The sequence below is a fragment of the Tripterygium wilfordii genome, chromosome 2 (assembly GCF_013401445.1).
Source record: "Tripterygium wilfordii isolate XIE 37 chromosome 2, ASM1340144v1, whole genome shotgun sequence".
NCBI lineage: Eukaryota > Viridiplantae > Streptophyta > Magnoliopsida > Celastrales > Celastraceae > Tripterygium > Tripterygium wilfordii.
The window spans coordinates 11,106,185-11,130,338 of record NC_052233.1 but is presented as its reverse complement, the minus strand read 5'-3'; the positions used below and the strand labels follow the sequence as shown (position 1 = coordinate 11,130,338).

Here is a 24,154-nt window from a genome sequence, read left to right as displayed (position 1 = left end):
TAAAAAAAAAAAAAGGAATATAGGAGTGCTCAACTACGTCTAATATTATTGTGATGTTCCTATTTCTTTAATTTTTGAATACACAGAAAAAATGGACATCTGTAAATTTAAAGTTGCCGACATCTGCACCTGATAACTCGTGTATTGGAGTGTGTGTATATATATATATATATTCATGATTATCAAAATCATTATGAGGTCTAGTTTACTGTATCAATTTCAAAAGATTAAAGTGCCACACATGCATTGTCTATAAACCTAGACCATCAATGTTGCTAACATTATCTACAAAACCAATGGAACTCCTTCAAAAGTCATAGACAAGCACTTAGATTCTCTGGTAGAAAAATATTGCACATACTTTTAATAGGAAAGCTTTTACTGTGTAAAAACAGTAAATCAGATTCTTATGAAACATATAGTTTGGCACCATGAACATGAGACAAGTGTCCATGGGTTCTTTTGCAAAGGCATGCACTCTTTTCTTTCCTTCCACTACTTGGAGATAATGCATCTTTTAGTGCCCTTTAATTTGTTTTCCTTTCCTTTTTTCTTTTCCTCTTTTTTTTTTTTAAAAAAAAAAAACGTGTGATGCAAACATGATGTGATTGGAACTGTTTGAGATCCTTTACTGAAATTGGAATTTGTGAGATTAATTTAGGTCAAACTTCCTAACTAATCACAAGCGTTTTTCCTGAAGTCAAATTAGTATGAACTGATGCTGGGTCTGAAAAGACAAAGTCATGCGGGTCAATATGGATTAATCTAAAGTGGACAAAATATTACTAGCGCGAAAGGACAAATTGATACAATCTCTCTCAAATAATTATATTGCCTCCAACTAGTTTGCAATTGGAAATCACAGTATTACAGTTTTTTGGATACAATGTTGTCTTGATTACATATATGCACATTGCAAATATTGAATATATACTTTAACAAATGTGATGTAAGTATGTAACAACAGAAGATCATTCAATATAAACACTTTTTTTTTTCATCCGATCCTCGAAAACAAATTTTCAAAATCACTATTTATAAGATGAAAATATTGAAATGACATGTCTATTCACAAGTGTTTTAAATATTTTATTTTCCAAAAGAAGCAAGTGAAAAATTAAAGAAGGATAAAGCTACTCGATGTCTATCCAAAATCGCGATTTTGTTTCCACGTACGTCCATGCATATCAAACCAAAAAAAAGGTGTAAAATTCAAGAACAATAAAGATAGATACGATATCACATTTCTTCCATAGCATCCATTGTATAAACTCCATTTGTTAGGGAGTGTGGATTAAGAGATTTGGGGAGAATGGAAGAAAAGTGAACGAAAGGAAGAGAAGGGGAAGAGAATGCGGAATGTATAGTATTTTTTCTCTCTCATGTTTGGATAGATAAAAAAAATGATTTGTTATTTCTCTTGTTTGGATATCCATTATAAAAGAAAATAAAGGAAAGGAAATTTGTTTAATTTATTAATTTATCCATATTTTTATGTTAAAATATTACATACAACTGTACAAGTGTAAAACAAATTTTCCACTTATAGATAATTTAATTCTAGCTTCATTTCCCTCCAAATGATCCCATTTTTGGAAGAACGTATTTTGATAAAAATTTATTGAAATTTTCCGGCCTCAATTTTCATTTAATCCTTTCCTTTATTTATTTTTTTGAAATTATCCAAATAATGGGTTTGAAAGGAAACATCATTCTCATTCTCTTCTCGATCCAAATACGCTTTAATAGTTTAATAGGCACGCATTGAAAGTTGGAAAAAGAAATAGAAACAAACTTTTTCTTTTTTATTTGCATGGTCTGGTACTCTGGTTTACGTTATTTTCTCAAAAGATTTGAAAGTGAAAAAGGTTTTAACATTACTAACTACAGTCGTGCACGGTACCTTGTTTGTTATGATATATATATATATATATATAGATAGAGGACGACCATGTCAAATATTAAAGCTGGGAAACACACCCGAGACAGCCACCAGAAAATGCACTAAATTACAAGGGCTTTTTGATGAAAAGTACCTACCATATACCAATTCATAAATCATGATTCTTTCTTTTGAATCTTGTCTATTTTGGTTGAGACCAACAAAGGACAATAAGTGATACAAAACTTAGTACAATCTATGATTGAATGCACACACAAGCCATATGCATCAATGTACTTACCATATTGAAAATTATTAGGGTTTTTACGAACACATTTTGAACAATAGATGTAGATTGCTGCGAAAAACAAACTATCTTACGAGAGACTTAGTTTTGAGAATCAAACTGGAATAGCCTAGTTAGTTATCAGTCTTGACCAAAGGTGTATATCTGTCGGGTTTGGCATGTTGTGCACGTGGTTTGTTCAGTCCGAGTTTAGGTCTAACTTAATTGTCAAAAAAGAGAAGTTTGGTGGTGCCGTTCTCCATTTTTTTTAAAAAAATAGTTATGAGATTATTAGGGTTTCATCAATTATCGAAATTACAATGTTGAAAAGGTTCATTAATGATGTCATAACTAAACATGCATGAATGGCCACCACATACTAATTCAAAATTATATGATAAGAGTAATAGAGAGAGGCAAGAAATTAAAGTTTGTCGATGACGTGTAACGAGAACGCCAGCATACGTGGACAAAAGGACAAATCAAATGTGTGTGCTGCCTAAAATACCATTAATTTGAGGGTGCAATAAGAGCACTAAGAGAAAGCACCATATATCTAGTAGCTAGTGCAAATTGGCCTCCACCATTAACAAGGCAGATGCCAAACAATGCATTCTATATGTTGTTCTAAAGTGAAGCATCCACTCAATTAACTATATCTATTGATCATATCCAAGTTAAACCCACTACTACATATAATTAATGCATATATAATGAATATTATTATTCATTATAATCTCTTTTCTCCCTAAAATCAAAGACTTCTAAAAAATATCTATTATTTTTACTTTTTTAGTGTGTAAATCGATTGGCAAATTGAATTTAAGTAGAAAAAGTATCGTCTTAATTTAAAAATATTTAATATCACTCTCTGCATTGTACGGATTGCCTAGAAAAGGGTCAGCAAAATTGGACGCTTGAATATTATCGGGTCTTTTTAATTAGATAAGGATGTTACGTGTACTTGTTTGATTATATCTTTGGGCTTCGGGTTGATGGTTGTTTTGGTATGCCACCACGATCATGAGTTCAGACCAATTGAGAGTATTTTTCTGGGATTTTCTCGATTTCGTGGGTTTTAGTGTCCACTTTTAAGGAGGGGTTAGGTCTGTTGGGCTATTAGGGTGGAGTTCAGACCAGCATGGGATCAAACTATTTTCATCATTAATTAAGATATATTTTATTTGACCAACAAAGATGCATATATTTATTAACTATGTACATTAAGGGTCCGTTTGGATGAGCTCTTTTTGGAGCATTTATACTAGTTAGTATAAATGTTCCATGTCATCCAAACAATAATTTTTTGGCACCTATTCCGAAGCATTTTCGTGGAGCATTTCTACTACTTTTAAAATGCTCCAACTTTGTACAATTTCACAATTTTTGACAAGCTTTTTCCTATTTTGTCCCAGGTCTATTATTGATATGTCATATACCCTTATTTGACATAAGTGACGAACTCGACTCTCACCTCCAGTTACCGTGTTGCTCGTACTGAATAAATAAATAAATTAATTAATTAAATTAAATTAAATTGGTAATTGATTAATTACATTATTTATTATTTGTATGTTTGGATACAACTTATACAATTAAAATATATAATACCCCTGCACGTAATTTATCACAATATGCTACACAACACAAATGTTAACAACAAATGTTCAATCAAACACCTGCCCAGCATTCAAGCAGCATATCTGCTACTAAAATTGTCCAGCATTTTTGTTATCACCATTTCTACTGGCCTATTTACAAATGCTCTACCAAACTAGCCCTAAATATTGGAGATTTGATCATAGCTAGTCCACATTGGTATTATTATATGATTTTGTACTTGTTTTGGAGGCAAACAAGTGTAATGTTGGCTATATGCGTCCTATGTGTCAATGCCACATCGATCGATGATATGTTCATAGGACGATTATATATTTACTTTTTTAATTATTACTTTGAACTTGACCTAGCCCTTCTTAATTAATACCAAAATTATCACTTTTGCTTTCGGTAATTGTCTTTTAAGGTCAAATTGATTGTAGAGATTTGGTAGGCACAAGTTGAGATGATAAAGTAGCTTTTGACTTGAAAGCAAGATTAATAAAAAAAAAAAAAAAGTCATTAATGATCATGTCAATTTACATGCTGATTTTGACTAATTGGATTTTCCCATGTTAAAAAATTCAAAAGTCCAAATATATCAAAGAGTTTGTTCATTATGGGTCACAGGCCCCGCTCAGATTTGTTCTTCATGGCATTGACATTGGTTCGTAAGCCCAAAAAATGCATCCTTACGAGATTGGAGTGACGCAGTTAATGCACTAAGATCACACAAGGATATTGTTGGCTTTGATCCAAGATATTGTCCGACTCCTCAACGAATACCCAATATGTAGATGTATTGACGGTTTGATCATAATTAAGGTGGTGGAGGTGGTGGTCATTATCATATATGCATCGATCACTCGTGATCCTTATATATGTAGTACGCACATATGTATATATGGGTTTGGGCCGTTTGGCCTATCTCACTAAGCAAAGTCATTATTTATTAATTAATTCCCATATAATTAATTAGTTTCTTCTTTGCCAGCTATGTACGGCCTCCATTTTTTTGATATGATTTCGATTCTTTATTCAACTCTAAATAAATGGAGCACTATGATGCATGAATTACTTAATAAATAATGACTTTGCTTAGTGAGAGATATACCATTATATATGTCATATGTGTAAAATATATGTAATGGTATAAAATATATGTAGTCAAAAAGCATGATTAATGTTTTCACTTATTAATATATATGTATAAAAAATAGCACATGATCATGTTTTTTCTTCTTGATAAACAGCATATCGTGTTTAGAATGTATCTCTAATCCAAACTAATGCATATTTAGTTTTGTATGAACATGTAGAAGTCAGGGAACCAACCACTTCGGGGATAACCTAGAATTTCTTGAGATAGACTAATTACACAAACTCTTTCAAGCCAAGAGTTGGCAACCCTAGCTATTACTATGCGTATGTTGTGGCTTCGTAGAAACAAGTATGTCCATTAGGGTACCCTAACGCATCCTACTCAAGTAGCACATCAAGGTATTCTCACAGCTGAGGGTTAGGGGTCTGTTCAAGTGGTGGAGGGTAATTTGTCTAGTTCAGCCTCCATTAGCAATGTTGACTCAGATTTACAAATTTGGAGAGCTCCTACGTTAAACTTCATTAAGGCAAATTGGGATGCAACCATTAGTTTGCAAACCAGACGTACGGGATTTGGAGTAATTTACAGAGATGTTTGCGGTGATGTGTTGGCTTGTAGTTTAGAGGTGAGGAGGACGATGATGGAGCCTATTTTAGCTGAGGTTATGACAGCATTACATGCGATTAAGTTGGCGGGTGAGTTGGGGCTTCATTATCTTGTCTTTGAAGGTGATTCTTCAGTAATTGTTGAAGCAATACAACGAGGGGGGAATAACCTGTCAGTGTGTGGACCTGTGATTATAGAGATCCGGAGACTATTACAAAGTTTTTCAAGCTGGAGTATTGTTCATGTGTGGCGTACAGCTAATAGGGTTGCCCATTCTTTAGCCAAATTAGCCCCTCAATACAAGAAATGCATGTGTGGATTGAAGACACCCCGAGCTCAATAATGCAGATTGTTCAGGTTGAGAAGGAGTCAGCTGGAGTTGTAAATGAAGATTGATATATTGATATTCTACAAGTAGTCATGCTATAGGGTTGGAGCAGCTCTATCTTTCTTTTATTAGTGTTTTGTTAAAGTTTTTGTTTATTCCACCTTAATGGTAGTCAGAGTGTCTGTTGGCCTCCATTTCTATTACTCCTTTGGTGGGTACATGAAATATATATCTGGGCTAAGACCTTTCAAATAAAAAAAAATCAAATTTAGAAGGATATCTACAACAATTGTCTTGCAAAAAACTTGTCAAAACTCTTTTAACATACCAAATGTTAATTTTTGGCATGCATACATGCACTATCTAAACTTTATAGCAAAACCAATTGTATATACCAACAAATGTAAATTAATTGTGTCACCTCGAATTTTCAACTAGTACATCTCCATCTTCCACCAATTTGGTTCAATCTCAACCTTTCTTTAGAGCAATAATAATAATATCAATTATAGTGTGACATGACTAGCTATTATATAAACCACTCAAATCGGTAACCAATTTGTCAAAAACACTATAAATGTTCGTATATGTCACGTCGAAATCATCACAGTAGTTGGAGTGATAAAGATGATGTATATTACCTTGATGATCAGATTAATCTCTCCTCCTCATTTCAAAAAGAAAAAAAAGAAATGATCACACTATACAAATGAAAATAGTAAGTAATAAGTTTACAAGAAATATTCAGTTTGAATCAAATCAAGTCAGAGTTGTTGATATAAAATTAGGGTTTTTGATACTGTTTCTGATCGAGACATGTGAGGCAAGAGTTCCTAGTTCGTCGCCTAACAAAAAGAAACTGTTTGATTGATCACTTGTTCTTTATTAACAGTAAAATGAATCTGTTAGGCAGGCCGGATATATATATATATATATATATGGATGTATGTATGTATGTATTGTCATTGTGTTCAATCATGTGTTAATGCAAGTCAGAATCCAAAGGAAGGAAATGGAGAACTGACCTTCCACTCATCAAAAACATCTTCAGACATTCCAATACGAAAGCTGCACACGCACACACGCTCGAACGCACTAGTAGTTTGGAGGGGCTCCAATTCTTTGCTTCAATTTCCCAAAAAAAATCATACTAAATCATAATTTTTTTTAAGCATTTAGGGTTTAAGATTTTGAGTAAAGACCTTGCAACCTACTTATAGGGAGCTTCGGCCCACTTATCCCCACAGGTTTAGACCTAGTCTAAAACGCATGTCGTCGTGGTGGAGACTATGACAATCAGACCCAGGTTTAAAACTGACCTTCCACTCATCGAAAACATCTTCAGACATTCCAGTACGAGAGCTGCATATACATACGAGTAGCTTGGAGGGGTTCCAATTTTTAGATACAATTCCCCCAAAAAATCATATTAAATCTTTTTTTAAAATGACATATTAGAGTTTAAGATTTAGGATTTAAGTTTTAGTGTTTAGCGTTTAGAATTTAGGGTCCAGCTTGATCATGTGTTTTTGTCTAGCTGTATGAGAATCATGCCTGCACCTTCCAACTCAAAAACATCGACGACAGTCTGGTACAGGAGCTGCATATATGAGTCACCATGAATATCTGGCTCTAATTGGTGTCAAAAGAAAGCTGGACTGCACCATAAGAAAGCAAAAAAGACTAGTGGAATCGATAATCACAGCATATGTTTTGCAGACATATTCATTGTAACTCACTTTCCACAAGGAAATCACTTGCATAAGTATACAACATTTGGCAACCGGCATCAATGCCAAAGTGTAAATCGAAATGCATAATTCTCACGGCTGGTACATATTTAGGTCTGGAATATCAGGTCATGCATATGGTGGTAAGGACAATATCTTTATGAATAATTTGGGTGGCAACTAAAATGCAGTATCACATTCCCAATAGTTTCAACCTTATTTTTCGCACGGACTTCAACCCGATCTTTCATGTTGCCAACGTATTGAATTGGTGATCAGACTTTAGGGCTAATCTAACTGTCTGATGGACGTGTTGGGCTAGGGAATTCTCAATTATTAAAAAAACACTAATACTTACACGATCAAAGATATGACTCATGCAAAGACACTCCATCTCAGATATACTACCGAAGCAACTCAGATATAGCATTACTGCTGAAGAACCAGCCATATAAGAATTGGAGATAAGAACACTCTTTATCTTCATAATTTACGCTAATACTTTGTTTTAGACAGAGCAAATAGTTTTCTGGACTCTGGCCATCAAAAGGACTGTAGAACTTAAACAAAAGATGAAATGGAAAAGATGGTGCAAGTTTTTCCAGTAAGTTTCACAAGCATTACAGCTAAAAATTAACCCGTGTTTCTCATCCCTGCAGCGATCCCGTTTATGGTGATGAGCAATGCATCTCTGAGTTTATAGTTGTCATCATCACGTCTCAATCTCTTAAGTATCTCCACCTGCAATATGTTCAGAGGATTGAGATAAGGAAGCCTGCTCTCAATTAGTCTCCTCAAGCTCCGGTTATTCTCGGATAACTTCTCATGTTCACTGACCACCAATACAAATTTCTCTGTTGTTAAGAGCTCTTTCCTTAAGTCAGAACCAATCTCTCTCCTGCTCTCTGACACGAGTACTTCATCATATTGTTTAGCTATAGGAATGTCTGCCTTCCCCAAAACCATTTCTATAAGGTCTACAGTAGATTGAAAGAAAGGCCACTCTTTGTACATAGCTTTGAGGTCTTCAGTATGTCCCTTCTCACAAACACCCTTCAGACCTGCACCAACTCCAAGCCAAGCGGGAAGAACAAATCTGGTCTGGGTCCATGCAAACACCCATGGAATAGCACGAAGATGACCAATCCCTGTTGAGCTCTTCCTTCTCGTAGGGCGGCTTCCAATGTTAAGATAGCCAAGCTCAGCCTGGGGAGTAGCCTCGTGGAAGTAGGCAAGGAAATCTGGGTTTTCATAGACTATATTTCGATAGCTCTGGCAACTGATTTTTGAAATCTCCTCCATGAGATCTCGCCATTTTACTTCTCTAGGTGGGTGTGGGGGACGTAGGGTTGCAAGCAGCACAGCAGTTGTGTATATCTCTAGCTGTCTAACAGCAGTGAGTGGCAGCCCAAACTTGGCCTGCACCATCTCTCCTTGCTCAGTTGATCGCAGGGTACCCTGACAATTTAATGGCATTATTTTATGAATAAAAATGTGACTCTATTATTTCAAAAGCAGTCGAGGAAAGCAAGGTGAAAAGACCCTCACAGGTTTTAACGGGAAGAAAAATAATTTCAAGTATGGCCAAGTAATCATTATTCATTAAAAGATTAACTAACCATAACTGAGCCTGGAGGTTGGGACTGAATAGCGAGATATGTGGGCCCACCTCCACGACCAATACTCCCTCCTCGGCCATGGAATAGAGTCACCTTTATACTAAACTCATTGCATGCAGCAACAACATCCTCTTGAGCTTTGTAAAGTTCCCATGCAGCAGTAAACCGTCCAGCATCTTTACCAGAATCAGAATATCCAACCATCACCTGTGCCCCAAAACTTTTAATTTTCAAAAGATTCAAAGAAACTAAGATACTACATATTGGAAATAGATTAAGAAAAAAAGTAAATTACTACCTCTTGATGCCCATTATGATTCTTTATTATGTGTTCTCGGTACCAATCGATTGACAATAATTTCCTGATCACAGAACCTGCTTCCCTCAGGTCCTTCACAGTTTCAAACAGAGGAACGACCCGCAGCCTATTCCAAGATATACATAAAACAAGTAAATGCATTGAGTTCATCATGTGAACAGCACCTAAAAGGGGAATCCAGGAATGGACTAAGATGTCAACATATTGTCCAGCAATTTATCTGAAAGAGATGACAGAATCTAAGTTTCACTCTTCCTATTCAGTTAGTTTTTATACACCCTGCCTAAGTGTGCTTAACTCTGAACCAGCTAAACATCACTTACTAAAACATGACTCGATCAAACTCCACCTTCTGGTAAGAATAGTTGCTAATGTAAGGCTCGAGCCTTGGGGTGGAAATATCCATCCTGCTTTGTTATTCAAAATTCATAAAGATTGAACCATACAAAGCTACAACAACATTCAATGAGAATAGAATTGGTGAAAGAAAAAAGGATCAGCAACATAGAGAAAGCAAGATGAGGAGATTCCTAATCACTATTGACACAGGAAACGACAGCGAAGCAGAGAACAAAAATGGATCTTTATTAGTTGATCCCAACATTTTTACCATCAGCAAAAATTGAAAAACAAAGTTTCTGGAGACGAGTATAGAAATATGCGAAAACTTACGTTCCACCAGGACACGGTCTACCCAGCTCCCCGCTAATGGCGAGTCGGGCATCTTTCTGCAGAAGCTCCACAGCAAGGACATCACTTGCCTGCCAAAAAGCAATATCATGATAATCATGTATGCAATTTGAGAAACACAGGTGGCATTCATACATCATGACAAACAAGGTAGCATTCGTACATTTGAAGCCATTGAAATCACGTACGCTCCAAGTGAATCACTCCCTAGCTCAGCAGCAACACGGAATGTATCCAAGACTTCTTTAACATCAGGAGCAACCTAAAGAAAAAAAAATAGAGAGAAAAAAAATACATGTTTAATTCAGGAAATTATGAAAATGCAAGGGAAAATCAGATAATATGACAATGTACTAGTTCATTTTCCACCATCAAGTATCTAGTTAGTTGGAAATGGAAAATACTGCAAAAAAAAAAAAATTGACAAGAGAAACTTCAAAAAGGTACAGCAAGCAACCACAATTTCCATTAACTTTTAGGACCCAAACATAATTCTTGCAAAAAATAAGTTTCCAGTGAGTGGTTCAACATGGGAAAAAAATTCCTCCCTTTCCTTTAGGGAATAAGACTCAGGGTTTCAAAAGCTATCCCAAAGACAAATATTGACCATGTTCTAGGGCACCATAACTGAATACCTCACTACTTTTTCATCAGATGTCCACAGCGGGACAACTAAATACCCTACTTGGCCGGGTAGGTAATATGTCTTAACTATTAACTCCAAATAGATTCCAACTGATTTTATATATAAAAATGTTCAGCTAATAAAACCAGAGACATTAGACAAAGATTTTTTTTCCTTGATCCAGGCGAACATGTAGCCTAGTGTTAGAGTTGCACAAGGGTGCAACTTAGAGGTCACATGTTCAATTCCTAAAAACACTTTCCACATATTATGTGGAGCTAAGATCTAAGTACATCATACCTGCCCCCGACCATCATACCTGCCCCCGACCCCGCTCACTGCGGGAGCCTTGTGTACGGGTGCTGTTTATCAAGATGAAGGAAAACCAAACAATTCATACAGAAAGAAATGGTGTTCTGTCATCTGTGCCCCCCAGAAAAGGATAACAAAAGGTGAAAAGGTGTCAATCTGTACATCTCGTGCCTTAGGCTAGAGCACCATTGACAAGGTTCAGCTCACAAACCCAAACTGTGAGTCCCTGGAAAATATTTTAACAAGAACATGACGAACTTTTCCTGTCGCATCCACAGAAACTAAGGAATCGTTCTATCCTTTTGGGTTTCCTTTTGACAAGAGAAACTTAGAAAAAAGAAACACAATACCTTGATAGTAGGGGGAACTAGTGGCCTCTTCCCTTTCAGTTCTCTTGTTAGGAACTCCAACTTCTTCTCTTCATCCCACTCACTATATGAACCCATGTCTAAATAATTGGTAATCGCATCCAGTGTTTCAGCATGTCTGCTAGATTCCTGGTACATTTCATAAACCCAGGTTAGATATATTTCTTGTCCAAGTTGTAGCTCATAAACCCCAACTAATATACACACCTGACGCAAATCTAATTTCATTAAAACCATTCCAAAGGTAGTAACTCTTCGTATTAAGTCAACAAGACGACCATCAGCAAGCACCCCAGATCCACATGATTGCTATAAGAAAATGATTATCACATTAAAATAATAAAACATCAACAATTTTTAGGAAAAAAAAATTATATAAGAAAATGAAATAATACCAGAGAATCATAGCATAGAATCAGTGGCTCCAAAAGTTGATCTGCTGTCTCATAGTAATCCCAAGGATCATACTCACAAGGAAGATCCTCGAGAAGAAGCTCCAGCCTCCTCCTTGTCTTCAGGAGCTGAAACCACAAGACATAAAATAATTGTTGATAATTGTCCACGAAGTAGTAGATAAAAGATCACTTTCCTAATAATTATTGGCAAATAAAATGCCTCAAGTGGCAATCCTTTCAATTAATATTTCATCACCACAAGGTTTCTATCATAGGTTGAACAGTTTTTCGATCACTCCTTTAGTTTCAACCTCAATAGCTCAACTATTGGGTTGTACGACTGTTTTCTTCAAAGGGGAACATGACCCCGCGTGAATCACACGAATTGTCCCGAGAGATTGGATAATGGTCGGGGACCTGGAAACTGTACTGAAAAAAAAGGGGATCAAAACTGAGCACAAGGCTACTGTCAAAGCGATGATCCAGTGAAAGCAGAAAAATTATCTGCTTTCACTAGAAGTTTTTACTAGAGGGCTTGGTTCAGGGTGCAGACTCACCACCCCCACCAAAAAAAAACATAGAGAGAACTGAGATCGCACGTATTATAAGTAACTGCATTCTTGTTTTCCTATATAGTTCTTTTGGGTGCTACCACTTGGTGCCTTGCAATGAATTCTTTTTCATTCCAAAAATAAATAACTGCAACCATGCGTTATATGTACTTGAGTAGGTCAGCAAACTCATGGCCAGGCTTCTTAACTTATGAGTCTGGACTTGTTTAGGCTAATGAGACTGGTTCCAGAGAACATTTCAGCTGGCATGCTTATCAGGCAAAGCTGAGGTCAAGCAGCTAAGTCTGGTGCCAGCTGTAATAATCAGACAGCTGGTGACTGGTGAGCATCAGAGTACATCTGACAAGATTTAAGAGCACTACCCCCATATATGGGCAATTGGAAACGTAAATTTATATCCCAAACATCAATTATGGTCTTCCGCTGCTAGGTTCACCAAATTCTAGTACTCTTTATTTGACAACATAAGGGTTTGGTAATAGAGCAAAACCTTTTCTTTAACATTTCCAAGAAAAATTCTGTAAGGAGCTATTCCAGAACGCTGAGGCAGGCTTGGCTCTAGAAGCTTCTGGAAGCTGGATCTTCCAACCTTAGATTCAGCAAATAGCTTTCTCTGAGCGAGGAGTTGACTAGAGGTGAAAGAAGATCCCCGAGGAGTTGTAACAGTCACAGAACCATTAGTATTGTTTCCATTAGCCAGCTTGCCTAAATCGTTAGCGGTATCCTGGGAAGAAGATTCTGAGCTTGAAGAACCCTGACCATCCTTGATGAATTAAATGAATAAACAGCAAAAAAAAATCAAACCATATATATAACACAAGAAGAAGCATGCAATTCAATCCTTGCCTATAAAATAGTCACTGGCTTTACCTGACGATTAGATGGCACATTCGGAAGTTCCAGTTTGGGATACTGAGATCCACCATGATTGCACTCTACATAAAGAAATAGGGTCAAGAAGGGACAACTGACTATGTTATTACTGGGTGTCAGTAAGATAACAGTAACACTATACAGATCCAAAATTTTAAGAAAAGCATGGTTCAACTGTTCAAGTACTGTTTGAGTCAATTTTAATGTAAAAAAGAAATACTACTCAGCACAGGTAAACAACGCCTATGCACAAGGATCTCGCAGTGGGTGGGATCAGGGACATGCAAAAATACTGAGGGAAGCTCATATGTTCGTCGAATTTCAAAACACTATCAAATCCTGCAGTTTGTCAGTTTCTTTTTCTTTTCTTTTTTTCCTTTTAAGGATTAAATGGTACAAACTAAAAACTCCACAAGCATCAACAAAAAGAAGCATTAAGACTTCCTCAAAATGGCACCACAGTAGTCAACGGAAGAAAACAAAACTTCTGTAGACAGTTACAGGTTCATAAATAACAAGATTTGATGCTTCCATGGTTTCAAAGAACTTTCTTTACCAGTGCATGCGGGCAGATCTGCTCTGGGTGGAAGTTGTGTGGGAAAAGGCCGAGCTTGTTGGCTAGGAAATATTGATTGACTTCTGCTTGAAGGTTGATTCCAACTGTCATGTCGGTCCTCTGATGATGTTTCTGGAGAGAAATTAGAATCCACAAGGGCACTTAGGTAGAGGCTGAGAATGATTTGCTAGAATTTTTCAATGTCGCATTTTCTGATATGAACACAATTACAAAACCAAGCAAATGGGCATAATGTAGCACATGAAAGAGACAAGAAAAAAACAAACAAACAAAATTTGTGACAAATGACTTCATCAAACTAACGGCAATACGGCATGGTTGTATTTTGTCATCTCTACAATAAACATTGGCGATCTTTAAAGAAGATGTCGATATATCTTATATCTTCCCACTTTCATTACTTGATTAACAAAAAAAAAAGCCATTTATTTAGCTAACCCCAATGAAGTCAGGATTGGAGACAAATATAAGTCTAGCTGGCACCTTGAACAGAGCAAAATTTACATAATTATCCTCCTCACAAGCAGAAGCAATTATGTCACAAGGCATTGAAACCTACAAGCCAACAGCTATATAATCTATGCAATGACAAACTGCAGATTTGAAGAACAGTAGAGAAATCAACTGTATAAAACAAGGTCCTAAATTGAAGATTCGAGGACACAAGCTGATATAGATCAAATCAGAGTGCACGATAGCATAAAGTATTCAACAATGAGAACAACTTTTTAGAGGCCTCTAGATTAGCCTCCTCACCTACTTGGTGCCTTAATAAATTGACTTAACATTCAAAGAAAAGTATTAAACAATTAAAACAAAAGGGAAAGTTGGAACAAGTACTTGAGATCTTATCATACCAAACTGATTTTAACATCAGTCAAGGGTAATTGGAAAAAAAATTAAAATTAAAGTTAAAATTGCAATTTTGAAAATAAATGCATTTAGATATAAGGCTAGAGAATGAACACCACACCACTTCCTTTTACTTTCATTTTTTGCAATTACAGCTTAACAGCCTATCAATTCCATATTAAAATTCTTAGGTCTCATACAATAAATATAATTCATATGAAAAAAGTTAGTGCACAAGTAAAAGCCAATGCACTTAGAGCACCAAAGCACTGTCATCTAACATTGAGAGCCTCTAAATGGTAATTATTCACTGAGTATGATGTTACTCGTTGAATTTTAATCAGTCTCTAATTCATATTATTAAGATGTGAAGATAATATTTCAAGATTGAATCTCCATGCATAATGCTTAATCAACACATTAATCAAAGGTTTATGACCCGTGCAGGAAAAGATTAGTACCACAACAAGCTAGGACATGCCAAAAACAAACCTTTTTCTAAAATCTCATGTGCTAACTTTGACAGATGGTCACTGCAGCGGCTCATGGATAATTCAAATCTAAGGCTATCAATTTCCCGGATGTAAAGATCAATGGCCATCCACCTAGATAAAAGAGACACATCTCTTGTGACCTGAAAGAAGACACAAGGCCGTAAAATGAACTTGTACCTTCATGGAAACAGCATTTCATGAAAATAATTTGGACAATTGTTAACAGTACAATATGTAATTAGAAAGATGACAAATAACTAGATAAGCAAAACGATAACAGATTAGATCTGGGGAACATAGATTGAGCATTTGAGTATAAAAGTTTAACAATTGAGTTCTTTTGAACATGGAAAAACATAATCTCACCTTTACCTATATAAGATCTTTAGAGTCAATGAAATAACACATAAAGCCTATCTTAACATGCGAATGTTTGTTTTTCGTATAATAGTTCATTAAAATATGTTAGGAACATCACATGAAGCCCACATGTTGAACACATTCAGCAGATGTTTGATGCTCCAATAAACAATGAGATAGGCCAAAATGTGCGAGTTTTTGTGGAAATATTAGAACTATTGATATGGAATGTTAATATTGTCTATTCAATGCCTGCTCGGGAAGGAAGGAATCAAAAGAAAATATGGAAATTTGATTTTATTAACTATTATGACAAAGGCGATGTGTGGTACGTAAATATAAAAAATGGTAGAAGAGGTCAATAACTATGTACTCGTGCTTATTCATAGATTTATCAGTCAGATAGGGTATAGCTTAGTGACCGTAACTCTTTTTTTTGCATTTTCTGTTTAAAGGCAAAACTATATACCTCCCTTCTTTACAATGGCATGGTATGCTACCATTAGACATGATTTTCCCGGAGCACATAAGATTTGCAATCACTTAGCCTATACATGAGTAAATTATTTATCAAGAGAGCAGAAATATCACGTCTCTTAACCTGGAAAATTCTTATGATCCACAACTTAAGATTTCTCACTTTATCAAATCAAAATCTTCCTAACTCAAGGGGAACATATCACATGGCACAAAGAGCAAATACACGATGTTAGAAGCCAAACCTTTGCGGTTACATTTGGGTTTCCATCTCGGTCACCCCCCATCCAAGAGCCAAACTTTATTGGTGTGCAGGTTAAAGGAAGTGGCTTTCCTGTGTGCTGAGAAACCAAAACGCAGAGGAATCATAGGAGAATAAGAAAGCAAAAGAAGATCAAATGTACATCTAAAAGACAGTAGTCAGAAAACACAAACTGAAATCATACCTTTTTCAAAGCATTGCTGACACGGCGTACATAATGAGGTACAGCTTTCCATAGAGATTGCTCCACAATGTTCAAGCCTGAGATGGCAAGTAGTCAGTCACAATTTCTATATACAAATAAAGCCAGAGATTTTAACATGACTAGAAGGTCTAGTCATATACCAGCCCTAGCTTCATCCACTGGAGTTGGTTTATGGCGCCTAAGCTCATCTGTCTGCCATATCGAAGTTATCTCTCTAACCTAAAATAGTCACAAATGAATCAAAATACATGAAAGACTAATATAAAATTTGTTGACATGATCATGTAACCCCTTCCTTGCTGAAGGAGGCTTTGTAGATAGAGAAGGTTTTCATAGGGTTTGTGAGCAGTACCAGATCTTCAATCAGTGTCTCACGATCTTCGTGACTAAGATCAGGGCGGTCATTATATTCCAAAAGATGCTACAAGAAAATTCATATCAATAATAAGAAGATATATGGTTTAAAATATCAACAAATGCATCACCACCACTAAGAGCTTACAGCAATTCTAATGTGTTTGTATTGTAACGTGCGACGGTTAATTTGCGTGGGATGTGCAGTAAGAACAATTTCGATCTCCTGCAGCAACAAGAATATGACAAATAAGATGCCAATATATTTACAAAAAAAAAATCATCTCTGTAAGAGATCCTCAAAAGTAAAATCATATTACGCTCCAATATTTTCCATATTAATGGAAAAGGTTCAGAAATCTTGATTTTGATCTTAGATGTACATTGGGTGGTTCTCCTTCGACAGGATCATTACCATAAGAAACATAATAGAGTATGCCATGGACATAACCAAAGCAAGTTATGCAGAAATCATAAGGCCAAGCAGCATTTATGTGTTTCATTAAATTATTGTTCTGCCATCATTAATCATTACTATAACAACCAACCAAACAATAATAGAAACAAAATCAAAAGCAACTGACCTGCTTGCAAAATGTATTATAGAGCTCATCCGGCGACACTCCGCCTTGTATCAACTGATTAAAAATATCATCACAAGACTTTGATAGGTGAGCCACATTACGTACCTTGCGAACCCTGCAGCAAGCGTTTTCACATTTTTCAGTCAATTCACTTAAATTGAAAGGGATCCGAATGTGCATTCCCTAATGATCCTTGACTGTGGCAGGGAGCATGAATAAGGAGTAAGGAATGAGGTGTGATCCTAATGCTTGGGCAAAGGATTTGTCCTGGCTTGGAGGGGAGGATTAGGAGGATAGAGGTTTTAGAATCTCAGGTCGGCTAGGCAGTAACTGTGCGGACCCTGTCAATCTGCATTATTTAGTCCGCCCAGTAGGACATAGATAAATATCAAGGACGAAATCTCACTCCCCCTATCCCTTAGATATTCAAATAGATCTATATCGAAGTAGTCCACTATAAAGGGAGTCAATGCACATCTCCGAGAACTGGCACTATCGCCTAAAACAAATGATTAACTTCGTAAACTACATAATGATCAAATTTATCTGACAGTGAGGACTTCCAACTATGCACCAATTTCCATTGGTCAGTTTTGGTCATAGAATGCATGAGGTCAAGCCAATGAAATGAAAGAAAAATGCCAGAACAACAAAAATGCTCACTATTTCCCTTTCCAGTTTCGATGCAATCAAAAACTACACGTTGTCAATAACAATAACACTCCATTTGGTGTAACTCATACTGGTGGTCTGCAGATGACTGTTGGTATCTAGGGTTTGCGTCTGCATGGATGGGTCAGATGTACATAGAGGTTCTAGGTAAAAAAAGGTACGACACCCTTCACTTTTCCTTGAATTTTTATGGTCCATAGTTGGTATCACGCCCTTCTCTTTTCGATATTATGTTTTGAAACTTCGATTATTCAATTGTCAGGAGCCATCATCGTTCAATAGAGCAAACAAGAGGTTAATAATCAACCCAATAAAAAAGAGTCAAGAGCAGTGGCAAGGGCAATGTTACCTATGATGGGTCTCAGCAATACCCATCAAATTGAGGTATTGACTGAAGGCACGAGCCAACGTTAATGCTTCCTCTAATGTCATCTTTGACATCTCCGATGAAAGCTGTTTCTCCAACAGCTCGGCTGTGTCCTCTATCCCTGACAGCCTCATATTACAAGCACTCTGGAACATATAGCAAACATCATTTGCATATAAATTATTTTGAACTTCCATTTCAAGCATATTTAAACTTTGAACCACATTTTTGTTTGCCAAGAAAATGCAGAAAAGAGTAAACAAAACATAATTTTAAATAAACCGCTCATCCTTGGTCCCTGGAAATTGTGAGTGATACGACTATTCAACTAAGCTGATCTTACTTTTTTTCTACAAATAATAATGGATCCATAACACATTAAGTCTTGTAGTCTTCGAGTGATGGTTTTTCTGCTTAGTCTTCGAGTGATGGTTTTTCTGCTTTTCGCAGCAGCCAAACAGAGGCAAAGAAAAGATGCGAAATGCATGCAATCAAAAAAAAGTGATCGAAACAGAAATCAAAAAGAGACTTTTCGGTGTTAAACTGCGAGAAACTTCAAAAGGAAAGCATTAGACAAAAATCAAAAAAGTTAAAAAATAAAAACAAAAAAGGAAAGAAAGAAAAACCTGAGCGAGGATTCGATTTCTTTCGAGTTTCTCCATCAATCGGCTTCCGACTTCCCTCTGCAAGACATCGTTGAGAAGATTCCCAAGGAGTTTACAGTCATCATCGAAGCTCTGGAACGAGATTTCCTCAGCTATGTCGTCCGTCGTGTCCGTCATTTCCTAACACCAAACAAAAAAAACAACAAAGAATGCCTGTACCGATTTCTCTCTACACTCAACGAGATTTAATATGCAGAGGTCTTCGGAGAGAGGCAGTGAAGCAGTGGAGGAACGATTGTGATGGTGGTGGAGAGGTTGGGAGAGTGAAGAGCTCTCTGCCACTATTGTACGAAACTTTCTGTTAATATGGGGCCAGAAATTTTGTTTCCATGTGAGTGCCAAGGATTGGTTAACACGTGTCTTTGTCTGCGTGAATTAAGGTAGTTTTGACTTTTAATTTCTTTTTCTCTCCTCTTTTTACTTCCCGGAAAAGACTTGGGTGTGGAATCATTCCAGGAGATTCTTCGCATACAAAATCAAATGCTGTGGATTTTTTATTTTTTTTTACTTCCATTTTTTTAAAAAAGGAATTTATAGCTTTAACTTTTAAGGATCAGATTAATTTTCGATTTTTCTGTATTAATTCTCCATAATCGGATGACACAAGATTAGGAGATCAAGTTATTCACTTATTTGAATGCCAATGAGATAAATTGATGTTATTAGTTTACGAATTTGACTTGTGATAAGGGTATTAAGAATTTAAAACTAATTAAGGGTCTATTTGGTATATTTATTTTTCATGTTTTTTATTTTTTGAAAAACAAAAAACCATACCAAAAACTCGTATAGTTTTCCGTTTTAAAAAATATGGGATATAAAAAAAAAATTTACTTGAAAACAGCTCGAAAATAAAAAAGAAAAAATACATGTTTTTGGGAAAATAAAAAATTGGGAAAACATAAAAAAAAATAATAAAACTTTGAAATTGTTCCTCCTTTTGATGGATTAATTTGGAAATGTAGAAAATAGAGGTGTTTGGGGTGGAGATAAGATTTACTAGGTTTTTATACCCAAACACATTGATGATGTGTATAATCGAACTGATTTCACGAGTACTCGGTTTTGCATACATCTTAGATCATAGTAAGGATTAAGGTGTTGTTATTACGTCTTTGTACAAGTAATAAACGTGAGTTTTTAGGGTTCCAAATGTGTACCTCAAAGTGAATATTCCAACGCTCAAGTTAGATTAGTATGAAATGAGACTAGTGAGACAACTTGGTATTTAGAGTTCTCTCTTTAACTAGTAGTAAATATTGAAAAAATGAGATAGATTTACTTTAGTGAAGATATCATTTTATATGAATTTTGAAATATGGATCTTTCTTGATTGCGAAATCTTCTTTCAAAAGGACTTTTGCTTCTTCAATGAATACCTTGGTAGAAATTTTAGATCCTAAAGATTTCTTGAATATTTCTTATCGATCTTCTTCATGTTTGGTGTTAAGGTCTTCTTGATACTTCGATGTGTTTTGGTCACTTGGGCTCCTGAAGTCACGCTTATTATGGAATGCCGAGGAGTACGTATTACATACTGAGGTGACATCTAGGTGTATCGAGATGCTCCCCAATTAAATTTCCTCTCCTTCCTCCTGTATGATGACACGTGGGAGCGTTTTATTGAAAGTGTATTTTAGTATTACAACACACAATACCCAAAAATTTATAGAGTAAAAAAAAAAATCATGCCATTGCATTGTTATAATGAAAATACCCAATTGATTGTGGTATGTGGGCCCAGAGCGAGTCGTATAAGTGTGTGTTTGTTATGGGACAATCTACCAAGACGTCTCTGTCTCAATCGGGCCTGAAAGGCACATTTCATTGTCCCTATTGGACAGACATTATTATAAGACATATATTATATGGGACAAAAAAAATTATACAACCACATATATGATAACTTATTACTTATTGTCCCACTATGATTTTTAACACTTATTCTCCGCCACTGGGATCCACTGCTTTTTAAATCATACTGGGAGTGGGAACCTTTGTCCCAAGTTGCCAACTTCTTATTTTCTTTGTACTGAAAGCTCTCATAGTTGATCTTTGGGCTTCTTGTAGAGCCATTTTATGATAACCACAATCACTTTTTTATGAGGTAATGCAATTTTTTATTCCTGAAAGTGTTGTCAAGTTCCAACACATACCCCAAATGTTCAAACGTTTTGATTTGGAAACCAAGAATAAAAAGTTATTTCAATATGCACAAATGAGTAGATTTCTCATTGTTTAGGCACTTAAATCATTGATGTGTCATAAGAAAATCGATATAAGAAATATGCACATGTGTGCATATCAGAATAATTTTTAATTTTTAAGTTATAATGTTTGAACATTCGGCGGTGATTTGTGTTCTACCTCACAACTCTTTTAAGTGAACAAAAATTACATTAATTCAATTTGTATCTTTTAAGTTTGACCCTTTTTTTAGTGAACTAAGACTGAAATTTAACCACTAATAAACAGCTGGTTACCGTTCGTGTATTTCTATTCGATGTGTAGGGTTCGAACTTTGTGGACAGCATTTGTGTGAGTGTGTGTGGGTTACATGTGTGAGTTGGAGGAATATATGTGTGCGCTTCTATTGTAAAAAAAAAAAAAAAGACCCACTAATCTCAACTGGGCTTTATTGGGCTACGGCCCATTTTAGTAGTCCATAATTCAAAGATCTGATTCGGCCCTTTTCTCTCCATTACCATTAAAAAAATCATTAGATTACATTAATTACGTAGTCTTAATCAAGACCATGAGTCATACTAAATGGGCTTGACTACTCAGAAAGGTCCAAGATCCTCTACTTGGAGCCCAAGCTTGAAGCATTGACAGAGAGATACAAACGAACAACGATTATACAGAGGATTCCTGCTTGTAGTTGGCGGGAGCTGTCTCAGGTGGGCGGGGACTAAATCGAGACGAAAAAGATAAAAAAAAAACAGAAGTACCAGGAGAGGTTGTGAACCTTTGAAAGAAATTCGGTTTTCACTTTCGGAGTGTTTGAAACTCTAGATCGGAAGAATAATAATGGATAATGGGACGGTGGCGGCGCCGCCTCCAGTGCCAAGAGTAGGCGTGGCGGTGTTCGTATTGAAGGGGAAATCGGTTTTGTTGGGACGTCGCCGCTCTTCCATCGGTGACTGTACCTTTGCCCTACCCGGCGGCCATCTCGAGTTTGGTTAGTGTGTCTGTCTCTGTCTCTCTCTCAAATTGCACAAGATAGGCCTCTAATTTTCTGAAAATAAATAGTAATGTCCTTGTTAGGTTAGGGTATGATATTTTGGGCATCACTTTATTGATTTTGATGTAATGATGTTTTGGAGATCAAAGCATGAATTGAATTTTCAAAGCTATGCATCATATTCAACTATGGAGTTCGGGTTGATTGAATTTCAGGGGAAAGCTTTGAGCAGTGTGCTACCAGAGAATTGAAGGAGGAGACGGGCTTGGACATTGGGGAAACAGAATTCTTGACGGCAACCAGCACCGTATTCCTGGAGGCACCAAAACCTTCACATTACGTGACCATCTTTATGCGGGGAGTTCTGGTGGATCCAGATCAAGTGCCTCAAACTCTTGAGCCCGAGAAGTGCTACGGATGGGATTGGTACGACTGGGATGACAGTCTCCCCAAGCCATTGTTCTGGCCATTGGAGAAAATGGTGAATAGCGGCTTTAATCCCTTCCCATCCAACTAGCTTTTGGCTGGGTTATTGGTCTTGCTCCTTTCAGTATGCTTAATTAGGTTAGGTGATGTGCTCTCTTAATATTGTTTGTGCCCTGGCTCAACCCCTGGCCTTTTGATCTGCTAATACATTGAGCCTGTTAGCCAATGTAACTTGTTAGCATTTGCATTTGGCACGAGCTACAAACGTAAATGGTTGTATTGCATGTTTGAATGACGAAGGAAACATACTATTTGATGTTTTTTACTACAAATGCTCTATATTACTTCTTGACATTATGAAATATGATGCTCTAAAATTTTTTTTTTTTTGTACTTGTCGTCTGCTCTTAACGTTACTATGATTATTAAATCGCATAAAGAGAGCTTGGGTTGAAGAGCATTTACACTGCCATATTTCATGGTTAACTGACCTTCTCTAAGTTGGAAATTGGTTAATATCAGGATCTTCCAGTGATTCTGTTTTTGGCATTGAGAAAACATGTTGGTAACCTCCTCGGCCCATGTATATTTGGTGTAGAGAAAACATACGAGGTAGGATACAATGCATTTCTTGGAATCATTTACTTGTTCTTTTTTGGTATTGCTGAGGTTTGTGCTTAACATAGCCAAGTTACTAAGTTGCATTGTGTTGCATCAAGACTTGTTATGAGAATTATTTAGTTTCACTGTTTTTTGCCCCACTCGGGTTTGTACTTAACATCAGCCAAATGTGTAGTTGTCATTGAGTTTAAATCAAGAGAGATTCTAAAGAGTTCAACTTTTTCCTTCTGAAGAGGTTGGGGACCTCAACTGACCAAATGCTGTTTCTCCTTATTTGCTGTAAAATTTTCACATTTTGAGGTATTTCAAATGGCATTAAACTTATTATGGTTTCAAACAGCAGTAATCCCTAGGGAACTATATTTCTGGTCCTTGCACTCCTGCTAAATATTGCAAAACTTCTAGTTATGAAATGTATGAGGGGATAAACTAAGATTTCATTAGTCTTTGGACAGTAAAGTCTTGAATTTTGGGGAATTACAGCTTATTACCTTCACTGCAGCCCTTCCATTAGTTTACCATATTCAGTTACTTGATAGCCGCGTTGACTTTGATCCTTGTATTCTAATGAAGCATCCCAGGTTGTGATCTTTCAGTGCATCAACATCCTTTGTTCATTGGTGGTATTATAGTTTCTAGCCTGTTAATGTCATTTCTATTTCTTTTTCTTTTTCCCTTTTTTTTCCAAAACTTGTACTAGTTTCCCTGTATTTTGGGATTCAACTTTTTATAAAAAATATTTTGGAAC

The 24,154-nt window shown here is 36.2% G+C and overlaps 2 protein-coding genes across 4 annotated transcripts; one reads left to right on the top strand and one right to left on the bottom strand.

Annotated features, from left to right (window-relative positions):
* Positions 1-7,985: 7,985 nt before the first annotated feature.
* Positions 7,986-19,460, bottom strand: LOC120016862 (phosphoenolpyruvate carboxylase 4). Of its 3 annotated transcripts, none has more exons than XM_038869815.1 (20): positions 19,137-19,292; positions 18,493-18,656; positions 17,472-17,586; positions 17,036-17,113; positions 16,886-16,954; positions 16,674-16,752; positions 16,513-16,589; positions 16,312-16,407; positions 15,228-15,369; positions 13,863-13,994; positions 13,304-13,368; positions 12,924-13,196; positions 11,862-11,987; positions 11,674-11,775; positions 11,449-11,595; positions 10,325-10,423; positions 10,144-10,232; positions 9,451-9,577; positions 9,153-9,359; positions 7,986-8,991 (listed from the first exon to the last, which is right to left on the bottom strand). In XM_038869815.1, exons 1-20 carry the CDS (start codon positions 19,290-19,292, stop codon positions 8,167-8,169), a joined length of 3,168 nt encoding a protein of 1,055 aa, XP_038725743.1. In that variant the 3' UTR covers positions 7,986-8,166. The 3 variants fall into 3 exon arrangements, with proteins under 3 accessions (XP_038725743.1, XP_038725752.1, XP_038725761.1); XM_038869824.1 differs by having other exon boundaries at positions 8,167-8,991; positions 12,924-13,187; positions 19,137-19,460; XM_038869833.1 differs by having other exon boundaries at positions 8,167-8,991; positions 12,924-13,157; positions 19,137-19,460.
* Positions 19,461-22,029: 2,569 nt separating this feature from the next.
* On the top strand, positions 22,030-23,147 carry LOC120016283 (nudix hydrolase 1). Its single transcript, XM_038868981.1, has 2 exons — positions 22,030-22,356; positions 22,575-23,147. Exons 1-2 carry the CDS (start codon positions 22,206-22,208, stop codon positions 22,874-22,876), a joined length of 453 nt encoding a protein of 150 aa, XP_038724909.1. The 5' UTR covers positions 22,030-22,205; the 3' UTR covers positions 22,877-23,147.
* The last annotated feature ends 1,007 nt before the right edge of the window (positions 23,148-24,154 follow it).